Raw genomic sequence first — 13,485 nt, forward strand, 5'->3', positions numbered from 1 at the left:
TATATACAATATACAATTTATATATAACATATACATAAATATATATGTGATATATTATATATATATATAAAATGTCCCCCTTCCAAAGTATGTCTTAATGTCTTAATATTTATCCCATTCATGTTCCATCTTCTCTTTTCCTTGATCTTTTTCAAAAATTGTCAAAAGAGCAGTAGTCAAAGGTAAAAGAATGAGCAACAGAGATGCCGTTTAGAGGAGTAATTAAATAATCATGAAATGAAATTTTTACCATACATGGACATTATCTGCTTGCTTAAAAAATAGCAATTTACTCCCAAATTGTAAATAGGCTTCACATGAGTAAAAAACATAGAAAATGCAAGAAAACAATCTCAATTTCTGTTTTAAGATGGAGCCATTGCTAGACTCCCAACCCTACTGTGGATTGGTGTTATTCATTCTCTCTCTTTTACACCCAAAGTTCTTGTTTAATGAAAAATGTCTTGGTCAAATTTCCCTTTGGATACCTATCCTATTATTTGTCACCTCATTTTCTATGTAATGGGTTTGAGTCACTCCTGAATTTTTAGAGCTAAAACCAACCAAACCAAATCCGAGGGTTTCCATGAAGATAAAAATATAACACAGTTCTTAACAGTGGTGGGTACATAGCAGCTTCTGATCATTGCCAATGAACTGGCACATAGTAGTGTAAAATACCTGATTAGCTCTTGGGAAGAACTGAAAATACCTTCTGTCACATATAAAACATATGATGAAACATATGTGGACAATGTTTAATGTATCCTTGTTATCATAGTTTGTATCACTGTCCAATAGGTTGAACATTTTTCAGTAATTACTGTAACTGGTCATGACATATCTATTTTCATCCACTCTCATTTTTTCCATTTTTTAAAATCTCTTTTCTATGCATAATTCTCATTCACTGACTTAAAGATCAAAGGCTGGCCAAGCCTGAAGATTGTTTTCTAGTTCAGCAAGGATTTGACACTTCATGTCCTACGGTAAGTGTCCTTTTTTGGAAAAGCTGTGGCACTCCTGCTCCAGATCTCTTACTTTGCTGTGAGCTCTACCACTGACCATTTTGCTCTGTTTTGTGTTCTCCCTTCTGTTTACCCTACATTGTACTCTTTTCAGACTTCTGGCTGTCCTCTTGCAATTTTGTTACTGCTAGTTATTAGCTGTGTGAATTTCAGGTACTCACCTGTCTATATGTCCTCTGTAACACGAATATAAAACTATGTCCTTATCAAATTTTATAGGGGTTAAATGAGATATACAGGAACATCTAAGTATTGGAATTCAGTAAAAATAATATGCAAATAAGTTAATATCGAACACCAAAATCATATGCTTATTGTCTCGTAGGATCCTCAGAACAACTTCACAAGGCATATATTATCATTATTCCACTTAAAAACACAAGAAAATTATTAGACGAGTACAATGATTAACCTAAAGTTACACAGTTAAAAGTTGGCCATGCTTTTGACCTTCAATAGTATATTCTATTGTCCATGATATGGTTTCAGGAGTTGATAAAAGATACTGCAAAATGCTGTATCAGTCAATATTTTCAAAGAATGACACCTACCAGAAAGAATACGCTTATTAATTAGATATTTACTTTTAAATGGAACTGTCGTTTTAAACAAGTTTAAAGATCCAGACTTCAGAAAATTCAATGTAATCTATAAGGGCTCTCTCAAAGAAAATACATTTTTGACCTTACATGCGTAAATTAGTAAATAATTTCATGGGCTTCAAGGACATGGAAGTTCACCTCAGAATACTCCAGAAATCCACAGAACCTCATTAAGGATTGCCACAGAGGAATAAGAAACCAAAGTCCTCTCATTTTTCTAGGAAGTCAAGCTTAGAACATCAAAGCCACCTATGCTTTCATAACCTACATCAAGTTAGTTCCAATAAATGTTTTTCTGTTTCCATCTGTTCTTTAATCTTCCAAGCAGAGCTGTTCCCTGTAAACACTCACTGATTAATGCCTGAATTTTTTTCAGTGGTTCCTTAGCTAATGTGGGGGTTTCAATTTCCTTCTTCAACATATTCTAAATGTTATTACTACTCAGTTTAAAGCAACAAACTGACTAAATAGCAACTATTTTTTCTGGCTTATTCTTTGTGCTGGGTCTACAAATGGGAAACTTGCATAGTTCCTGATCTCAAGAGGTTTACAGGTCAGTAGGGAGACAAACAAATAATGTTAATACAACTCTTAGGTGGAAATAAATACAAGATGGCAGAAGAAATTTTCCTAGCAAGAAAGGAGGAAAATGTCTGTAGGATCTTGCACAGCAAGTAAAGGATTTCTAAAACCCAAACTTGATTTTTAAGTAGCAACAACAAAAATTACCCAGAAAAATGGAGATAATGGGAAAGAGTAAGAAATGGAGATTTCAAGGAAGCTATGAGCATGAACAAAATAATTGTAATTACTAAATATATCTTCCTACAACACTGCAGTAATCATTCCACTGCCTTTGACATTTTTAATAAGTCACCATTGTATATAAGGGTTATCCCTCTTGTTTGTTTTAAAGCTTAGTTCTCAAATCTTTCTTCTATGGACCCCTGATAACAGTTAAAGGTTCTGATGCTCCCTTCTGTCTCACAGCCTTTTCGAATTAACCTCCCAGTCCTCCCTGGTAATACTATTTTTCCAGTACTCACAATACACAGCTTTATATAGCCTTAATAAATTTCTCGTGGAAATCTTGCACTACTGCATTCTGAGTAGTAACCATTCTATCAACATCTACAGTATTACATCTGTTCTCACCTTTTGCCCACAGAAGGGCCTCAAATAATCTGTGCTTTTAAATGGAAAATAAATTTTTAATAAATAGGAAATTAATAAGAGTAAGTCTGTGATCCAGTAGAAATGAGAATTAATCCTGACTCTCCCTATATTTGAATATAATTGATTTAATTTTGAGTGCCCTTGTTTTCTTATCTATGAAATACAAATAACCAAGTCAGACTATAGAGCCATTAACATTTAGTATTAAAGTGTAAATGTTAAGTCCTTTACAAAGTTAAAAGTACTATGTAGATGAATGATACATATTTATTTAACTTATTTATATGTAATGAATGATCACTTTTGGCCATATACATAAGCATATTTTCAAAATTATCTTTATGTAGTGGAATCTGATATATTGCAAAATTATGTTAGACTCTTGAACCTAAGAAAGTTTAACTCCTAGGATATTTATAGGGCCTCCTCTAAAATCAGGAACAAGACTAGAATATCCACTACCACCACTTCCTTTCAACATAGTATTTGAAACATTATCCAGAGCAATCAGGCAAGAGAAAGGGATATATATACCAAAGGAAGAACTCAAATTATCATTATTTGCAGATGCCATGATATTCAACATAGAAGACCCAAAGAACTGCACCAAAAAACACCTAGAATTGATAACCAACTTCAGCAATGTAGCAGTATACAAAATCACACAAAAGTCAATAGCATTTCTGTACATCAATAATGAACTCAATGAGAAAGAAATTATGAAAACAACACTAGTTACAGTAGCATCAAGAACAATTAAACACTTAAGAATTAACCTAACCATGGAAATGAAAGGCCTATACAAAGAAAACTACAACACTCCGAAAAAAAAATTGGAGAAGAATCAGAAAATAGAAGGATGTCTCCTGCTCCTGGATAGCCAGAAACATTATTGTCAAAATGTCCATACTCCCAGAACTGTTATACAGATTCCATGAAATCACAATCAAAATACCAATAGCATTCTTCACAAATTGAGAAAAAACAATTCTAAAATTCATATGGAACCAGAAGACACTCAAAATAGCTAAAACAATCTTGGGCAGCAGGAGCAACACAATACCAGACTTCAAACTATATTACAAAGCAGCAGTGATAAAAACGGCATGCTGCTGGCACCAAAACAGACATGTGGATCAATGGGACAGAATAAAGGATGGAGAACTATTCCCAGACACATTCGACTATTTGATTTTTGACAAAGGGGCCAAAAGCATACCTTGGAGAAGAGATAGCCTATTCAACAAATGGTGTTTGGAAAGCTGAATATCTGTTTGTAGATTGAAACAGGACCCATATCTCTCACCATGCACTAAACTAAAATAAAAATTAATCAAAGATCTAAAAATTAGAAGAGAAACACTGACCCTATTGGAAGATAAAACAGGTAAAACACCTGAAGAAATAGGTGTAGGAAAGGATTTTTTAAACAGAAGCCCAATTGCACTATAATAACAGCAAGAATCAACAAATGGCAGAGCATCAAATTAAAAAGCTTCTGTTATTGGCTGATTTCTTGATAGCAGCCATTCTTTCTGGGGTGAGGTGAAATCTCAGCATTGTTTTCATTTGCATCTCTCAAATGACCAGAGATGTTGAACATTTTTTCATGTGTTTATTTGCTATTTTTACTTCTTTGTCTGAGAAATATCTGTTCATTTCAGATGCCCATTTTTGGATTGGATCTTTAAACTTGGGAGGCCTGATTTTTTTTAAGTTCTTTATAGATTATAGATAGTAGACATTTGTCTGAGAAACAGTTGGTAAAAATTTTTTGCCCACATTGTGGGTTGTCTCTTCGCGCTGTTGGTGGTTTCTCTTTGAGGCCATACTCTTAAGTGAAATAAATAGGACACATGTGTAAATACTGAATAGTTTCTCTAGTGTGAGAAACTGAAAGTGTAAATAGGGATCAAAATGTAAAATAGATAATGCAAAATAAGAGGAAAAGGTCCAAAGGGGAAGGGGAAGTAGAAGCAGTAGGGAAAAGGAAAGAAGAGAAAGGAATAAATATGAGAAAAGGAAAAAATGGAAACAAAGTCTTTGTAAATAAGGAAGGATGGAGGGGTTGAAGGGAGGGCAAGGAATGGGGAAAAAATAAGAACCAAGATATATCATGTAAAGGTATAAATTCTCAATGATGAATGTCAGCATATTGTATACCTAAAATGTACCAATAAAATCAATGAAAAAAAGAAGCTTCTGCACAGCAAAGGAATTAATTAGTAGAATGAAAGACAACCTACAGAATGAGAAAAAAAATTCTTGCCAACTATTCCTCAGACAATTACTATCTAGAATATATAATCTACAATATAGAAAGAACTCAAAAAAATTAGACCACCTAAAATAAGAGACAATCAAGAAATGCACAACTGAAAGGAACAGACACTTCTCTGTAGTAAAAATGGCCAACAAACATATGAAAAAAAGTTTAACATCTCTGGCCATTAAGGAATACAAATTAAAGAAACACTAGATTTCATCTTACACTAGAAAAAAAGACAATTATCAGTAAGACAAAGAATAACAAATGGAGGCATTGTTGCTGGGAACATAAGCTAGTACAATCAGTATGGAAATCAGAATGGAGATTACTCAAAGAACTAAAATTACAAATTCCATATGACCCAACTATTCCTCTTCTAGGTATCTTCTCCAAAGAGCTAAAGACATCATACTACAGTGATATACACACACCATTGCTAACAGCAGCACAATTCATAATAGCTAAATCCTGGAAGTAGCAGGTATACCCATCAACAAATAAATGGATTTTTTTAAATGTAGTATCTATACATAATGTAACCCTACTTGGCTATAAAGAAGGATAAAATTTGAGACATTTGTAGGAAAATGGATATATCTAGAAAATATAATGCCGAGTAAAATAAATCACACAAGCTTTAAAAAGTATGGTATCTCTCATTTGAGTTAGCCAAAGTACAAAGAGAATAATATAGGATGGATAGAAAGAAACAAGGGTTTAGATCTGCGGCAAATGGGAAGGGGTCCAGGAGACTGAGAGTGAAGGAAGAAGGGGAGAGGAAAGGAGAAGTAGGTAGAATTGAGATATGTCATGTATAGGAACCAAATAACCTCAATGAATATTAACATTATATGTCATAAACATGAGCTAATAATAATAATAACAAGAATGAAAATTGGAAAAGGGATTTAGAGGTGGAAGGAGGGATGTGGGTAGGAAGGGAAAGGGGACTGAAAATAATAAGCTGTATTATGTACATGTACCCACTCTCCATGATGAATGTAAAAACATCATGTAATGCAAACATATAGTAATAAGAGAAAAAATATTTAAAAGATATCTATAAGATCTCATATTATTTATCAAAGTGACATGATTATTTTAGCTAATATTGAACTGCAGGACAATTTCTAAGTTTAGATATCTAATATGTCACAGATAATACACTAGTTAGAACCCTAGTATTTTTAAACTAAACAACATATTGATCTTGATTCTAAAGTAGTTGTACAGCAAAAAGGGTGAAGGACAAGTGTTTCTCAAACAATAACTTTAAACATTATTCACATCTTTCTACTCTAGCTTGGATATAGGCCTCCTCGGGATTAGTATTTCTCTCTTTGGTGTTTATAAAATTTTCTATGAAAAAGATATTTTATTTTATAACAATATAGAGTTTAGAAGTTTAGAATGGCTGGTGTTGAATTGTGCCTACACACACACACACACAAACACACACACACACATGCTGAAATTCATGTAGTGAAGCCCTAAAAATCAACACCTTATAATATGACTTTATTTAGAACAGTGGTCATTTTAGCAATAATTAATTAGATAGAGGTCACACTGGAGTAGTTTGGACCCTTACTTCTACGTGACTAACATCCTATAAGATCTAAGAATGCCAGAGGATGACAGATGGCCATATGACAGCAGAGGCAAAAGCTGGGGTGATGCATCTATGAGCAGAGGAACACCACAAAGGATGCCAGCTACTATCAAAACCTGGAAAGAAGGAAGGACTCTACCTATAGTCTCAGAGACAGTGTGTCGTGAGGACGTCTTGATTTTGACTTTTTGAACAGAAATGTGAGAGAATGAGTTCCTGTTGTTTTAAGCTACCTAGACTACTTTGTTATTTTGTTATGGCACCTTTAGTAAATTAAGACAAGTGCTTGAACTCCTCTAATATTCCCAAAATATCCCTTATTAGTGTGAAGACCATTATGCATCCATTAGACTATAAAAATTATAGCACTGAATGATAAAATACAAATTTACAAATTTTTCAATCCACACAAAAGTATTTATTGAGTTATATAATTTTCTCTTTTTTTCCTGGGTGTGTGTTTTAACAGAAAAATTCTAAAAGAAATTGTTCACTTTGGGAAAAAATATATATCAGAACTTTCAACACATGATTTTAGTGCTCAGAAAACTTAATTCAATATATATGTTACGATGGGCTAAAATTGTTAATGTATTTAAAATATACATAAGCAAATAATTCCTTTTAGAAAATGTAAGGCATTCTATTATAAAAAGTGAATATATTTTAAATGTGAAATTATATTAATGTGATTAAATAATTGACATAATTTTTAGTACTGTGACAAACAGAAAAATCTCAAGAAATAATCTCATTTTTTTCCTCTAGAGAAAAGTTTCCAAATAAATACCTCATGTTCTGCTTTTTATTATGCTGAATGTATGGGAAGGTGGGGCAGCTTCATCAGGACCCTCAGAGGGAATGAATTAAAGAATGACTGGAGAATTGAATCCTGCTTGAGATATTTAAAATTAGGTTATTAGAAATAGTATAAAATCTCTTTCTTTGAAAATATTTCTGTAATTTAATTAAGCAGGACACAATGAACACAAACTAGGCATCACAAAATGTTCTAAGGACCACAGAAACCAAAACGAATGAGATGAAACCCTCTATCCCAGAATTCACATCTTTACAGAGTTGACAAGAATGGAAGCAAGAAAAAAAATGCAATGTAAATTTTCATGAATAATTTTGAAAATAAAAATAAGATGTGGTTATTTTACTTGGGCAATTTTGAGGAAATGTTCATGCGAGAGATAGCTCAGGGAGATCTCTTGAATGATAAATGGAAATTTAATGGTCAGACACCTTGTAGAAGGGTTTACCAGAGGAAAATCAGTGAAGGAGACTGACAAGAAAAAAAAGACAATGTGTCTAATTTGATACTGGCTAAGGAGTGATCTTAACAACAACAACAACAAAGAATAACAACCATTTTTGGTTTAGTATCTTCTATTTTCCAGATTTTGTGCTAGGTATAGATAAAATGAAATACTACTATAGCTGATACTGTCACCAAGTTTTAAAAATCTTTGGCAACATGAATTTGCACACACAAAAAGGGCACAACTGGCAACTAATGTTTCTATTTCTATGTAAATGAAGATTTAAATTCACCCAGTAAAGTAAATTGTTTATTTATTTGGAAAAGCAATACAGTGATTTTTATTATCTAAACAGAACCAATAAGAAAGATATGAGTAAGTTTGAGATCATGAGCTTAGGAGCTATTCTATATGATGTGAAAACTTTGTTTTCACTAAGTATTGAAATCTGCTGGTGTAGATTCCTGTCAAAACTGGGAAGTAGGCATTAGAAGAGATGGAAGGCCAGACATGATGGTGCACATCTGTAATCCCAGCACTTGGGAGGCTGAGGCAGAAGAATTGCCACAAGTTTGCTGCCAGCCTGGGCTACATAGTGAGTTCAAGGGCACCTTGAACTACATAGACAGACCCTGTCTTAGAAGGAAGGAAGGAAGGAAGGAAGGAAGGAAGGAAGGAAGGAAGGAAGGAAGGAAGGAAAGAAAGAAAGAAAGAAAGAAAGAAAGAAAGAAAGAAAGAAAGAAAGAAAGAAAGAAAGAAAGAAAGAAGAGAAAGAGAGAAATGGAAGGGCACCTTGGTTACTTAATCACTGTGCTGGGGAAAGTTGGGCAGGTGTTTGAGGTAAGGATAGGCCCTGGGACCAGGACAATGGCAAACTAAGAGGAGCAACAGACAGGAGGAGACTCCATGGCACATGAAATGGTCTACACTCCAGAAAAAGTCATTCCTGGTATCCAAATTTGAATTACTTTCTACCTTGTAAACCCCTTTCATTATCACCAAGTTTTCACTAATGTTTAGTTACACAGTGATGTTTTCTTAATTGCATTAGTTTGCTAGGGTAGTTTGAATTACAAAAATTTATTATTTCAGAGTTATGGCATCTAAAAGTCCAAAATCAAGATTTCAATACTTTTGGTTCTTTCGGAGGGTTGCTATCGCAGTTTTGTTCCTTGCCTCTGTTCTTGGACTATAGATGATGATCTTTACCCTGTCTCTTCACATTGCCTCCCTTCTATGTGTATCTTTGTGCCCAAATTTCTCTCTTTTATAAGGCCCCAGTCATACTGGATTAGAGCCCACCCTAATAACCTTGCTTTAACTTGACTGTAAACACCTTATATCCAAATAAGGTCATAATTGAGGTATTGATTGTTAGGATTTCAATATATGGATTTGGAGGGACATAATTCAATCCATAAACATTGGGTCTGGAGAAATTAAGAGACCAAGCTAAGTCTCCATTATGGAAGTAGTTGCATGGGAGGGGAGCCCATAGAAGTTGATAATAAGGCCAAAACAGAAAAGGTGCTAGACTGCAGTAGCCTGCACACAGTTTTGGACTGTGAAACATTTCTGCAAGTATTTCTGAAGGTACTGGAAAAGCTTTTATTTTCTGTTGTTAGTCAAGTATTGGGCATAGACATTGATATTGAGGCATTTGTTATTTAGTTTGAAAGCTAGGTATACCTTGCTCACAAGTATATTATCCACATTTCAAAGGGATAAAGCCACAATTCTGAGCAGTCAAGTCATTCTCATAATGATAAAGAAATAATACTCAGCAGGGCAGGCCTTTGTTTGTTGCCAACCCCACCTCCCCCACCCACATGTTTTTATCATAGAATGTTCTGCTCAAATAATGTAACTGTTTGTACTGCATGGTGTTCCTGCCCAATATATCAAAATGTTCTGTTCATGCAATGTAATTGTTTGTGCTGCAGGATATTTGTACCAAAGATTCTGTTAATTCTACCCATCTGTCTCAATGAGGATGTTCACCCAATAGGTGGGCCCAGCCTCCTACCCCAAGATGTCTATATAAGGCTTCTTGGATTGCTATTTTGGGGCTCAGACTTCGGAGTGTGAACTCCTCTATGTCTGCAGGCATAATAAAGAATTCCTCCATCTCTCCCATCTCTCCAAATGCCACTCTGCTCAACTTTGGCACCGGAAACCTTCAGATAGGTGTAACACTTTGCTGTAACATTTAACTGTAACACAGAGCTGTAACACTTGGCTGTAATGCTGGGCTATTTCAGTTTCCCACAATAATATGACCACCCTGGTGGGACATGGCATAGTATTTTTTAACTCCAAGACAGTGATCTTTCCATAGAACAAAAAGATAACTTGAAGATAAACAATTTACTTTCAAAAATTATCGTTTCAATTATTAGAAGTTAAATTATCACATAAGCCATTACATGCTCAGTGTTTGGCAGTTGGTAGGAGCTTAAAAATATTCTTTGAATGAATGTGTAACATCCAGAGGTGTATTGATTGTAGATATTTGAAAAGTGCTGGGATTGGTGACTCAGATTTCAGAGATCCCAATGATAGGGGGGAAATAATTTTTCTCAGAAGGAAGAAGAAAAGAAAAATTTTGAATATAAAACTCTAGTGAATGTTTTTATTGGAAAAGCTAAAAGGAAAAATGTAAATCTGGGAAAAGGAGACAGACAGAGACAGAAGGAGACAGAGAGAAATGTCATCGAGAGTAAAAGGGAAAAAGAAAAGGTGGATCAAGGGTAGCTCTTTCTCCAGAATATCAAAGAAGGTAGGAAAAGCAATTAGTAAAGCATTATATAACTTTTAGTGTGACCTGGGTTATCTGGACTCACTTTCATTCTAGTTTCTCCTGTCATTTAGAAGCATATGAGTGTTTATAATTATTGCTTCCTAAAATAATTCCTTGTAATTTTCATGTTATATTAAGTACCTAAAATTGACCACAGGATTTTATTTATCATTTAATGACTGCTAGAATGCTATTTGTCAAAGGTAACTTTAATATGTCCTTTAATTGTATAATATACACATTCATAAATTATTGTAGAGTTTTGCTTTCTTTAAACATAATAGAAGATGAATATTATAAATTCCAAATTAGCAAAAATATTAGAGAAAGATAAACTAGTATAATAAAAAGATAATAATTAATTTTAATCCCAATTTTCTAGTTTTAAGATGTACACTTTTTCATCTCTTTCAGAGGAAAATTGAGCACTTAAATTCAATGTTCCTCATGGTGAAACAGTGCGGGCAAAGGTAAGAATTCCTTTTGTACCCAGAGTGAAGTAATATTTCCAAATGCATTTTCATTGTCATTTACGGCAATAAGCTTATCAAGCATTTATGTTTCACCTGGCTATTCAAATTCCACCATATACAGGAACATAAGCATCAGTATTCTAAAATGATATTACTAACCTGGGGAGAATTATTTCCACCACTTCTTCCTCCATCTCAGAGGACCATTTCAGAATGTGATGGGCAGTCAGTAGTTTTTCCATTTCTTCTATGTTCACACCTTTTGCAGGAAGTATGATGATTAAACTAAAGTCATCACTCTTATAAGGCAATTCTAAAATCTGATAGCTGATGGAGGGTTCAGAAAAATAACCTGCAACGGAGAAAATAAAATATCAAATATCCACGGTAATTACCAAAGCCATGCTCTAAGAATATGGTTTCTCACAGTACCATAGTTTGTTCTTAGCCAAGCCTTCATCATTGGAATTTTGACTGCCGAGCCATCTTTTGTAATAAAATTCATCAGTTGTGTGTCTTCTTTTCTGAATTTCTGTTTCCAATCTCCTTTAAAATATATAGCATTCACTAGGACAAGTCGAGTCAGAGGGCCAAAATCTTCCTCAGAAAACATGTTTTTAATTTTTCCTATGAAGAGAATAGAGGAAGAGGAAAGGAGAAATATGCAATAATGACTCAGTGGGACTGTTTTAAACAGAATTAAAGCACAAATATCCTGTGCACAGCTATTTTGAAAAGGACAAGGTGTCTCATTTAACTTTTGCAAGTTTGAGAGGAAAAAGAATGTTAAATATTTCACTAAGTAGGATTTTTCACTCAGAAACAAGAAATATGAGGCTGTTTTAGGCAAACGTGAACATAGTAATGGACTCTCCTCATTGAGATTATTCCTTTCACCTGTCTCTCACACACAAAGAATAAAAACCAAAGTATTCATTTTTGTATGTTTATTGGCATTATTCAGACTTTGTTTCAAGCTTCTTCAGCTGGTAAATCATACATAATAGGTTAATGATATAGTCAATAGTGATAGCTTACAACTTTGTAAAATTTCAAGTCAGATCTGTTTGACTTTAAACTTGTTATGCACTTTTTAAATCATGCTAAAATTTTGCTAGCTTGTGTTTAAATTAAAAACTAGAATACTATATTTATGATAGTACCATTAATACTTATCATAAAATATTAACATATTTGATTAAACTGTGTTGAATTTTTTCTGCATATGTAGGAAAAAAGGAACTTGGGATTCACAGAGCTAACTTTCACCTGGCCAAAGCTACAACTCTTGCTTCCATACTTGAAAGATCATTATGGCTCCAACAAAAATTATTACTATAACACTTTTTTAAAGAATTCCATGGATAGATATCTCCCAGAAATAGCTTATGGATTCTCTTGGTTTTGCACATTTGTATTAACTTAAATAAAGCAAAATAAAATAGGAGATTTGATCCCTCTGATCCATAATGGAATAGAAAGATATTCAGTCAATTTTTAGAATATTAAAAACCATGTACACAATGGCAAATAATGATTTCATGAAAAAAAGAAACTTTACCATATGTTTTGCTTTCTATCCAGGTACTTATTGTCTCTGCACAAGCCTTTGCATCCTGAAAATCCACCAGTTTTACAGCACTCTGAAAAAACTCCTTGTTGCCATGGAGATACTGTTCTTTCACAGTGAATCCTTCTTGAAGGTAGAGGGCATTGGCAAGATTAAATGTAAATTCTTCTTTTTTCTCTGAGATGGCAGAGAAAAATGACTTCAGCACAGAAAATTCTTCTCCTAAAAAATAATTACAATGTATACTGACGTATTGAACAACATAAAAACAACAGCTTTCAGCTTTGCAATCTAACCATTCTGATTCATACCACCAGTTTTGCACCCTTAGGTGTCACTAATGATCTTAAGTTAGTATAAATATTTCAAGCTTTTATATTCTTTAGAATACACATGTTGTAGAGAAATCAACTTTTATATAGGCAAAAGATTGTCCATGTAAATTTAAAATTTGTTAAGAACAAGAATATGTATTTATATAGCCTGAAGAAAAGCCCCTCTTTACAACAATACACTTAGCTCAATTTTGTTGTTGGAAACTTACGTTTAGAATTTTATTTTTGCGTAATATGAATGTGATTCATATAAAAGGAGGATGCTTATGAATGTTAATGGGAGTATGACTGTTCTGAGCAATCCATTTCAATATTTCTCTTATTGCAGCTTAAGAATTGCTCTCTTTTGAGT

General features: G+C 33.6%; 1 protein-coding gene across 1 annotated transcript in view; it reads right to left on the minus strand.

The window, feature by feature from the left end:
• The window catches only part of Serpini2 (serpin family I member 2), a 33,728-nt gene that overhangs the window by 12,151 nt on the left and 8,092 nt on the right, over positions 1-13,485 (minus strand). Inside the window, exons 2-4 of the mRNA XM_004834550.3 lie at positions 12,790-13,020; positions 11,661-11,855; positions 11,388-11,580 (exon numbers count right to left, since the gene is read on the minus strand). Of these exons, the coding sequence (XP_004834607.1) occupies positions 11,388-11,580; positions 11,661-11,855; positions 12,790-13,020 (619 nt within the window). The remainder of the gene's footprint in view (positions 1-11,387; positions 11,581-11,660; positions 11,856-12,789; positions 13,021-13,485) is intronic.

This window comes from Heterocephalus glaber, unplaced genomic scaffold, assembly GCF_053883595.1.
Source record: "Heterocephalus glaber isolate CG9 unplaced genomic scaffold, H.glaber_assembly_v1.0 deba00001504, whole genome shotgun sequence".
NCBI lineage: Eukaryota > Metazoa > Chordata > Mammalia > Rodentia > Bathyergidae > Heterocephalus > Heterocephalus glaber.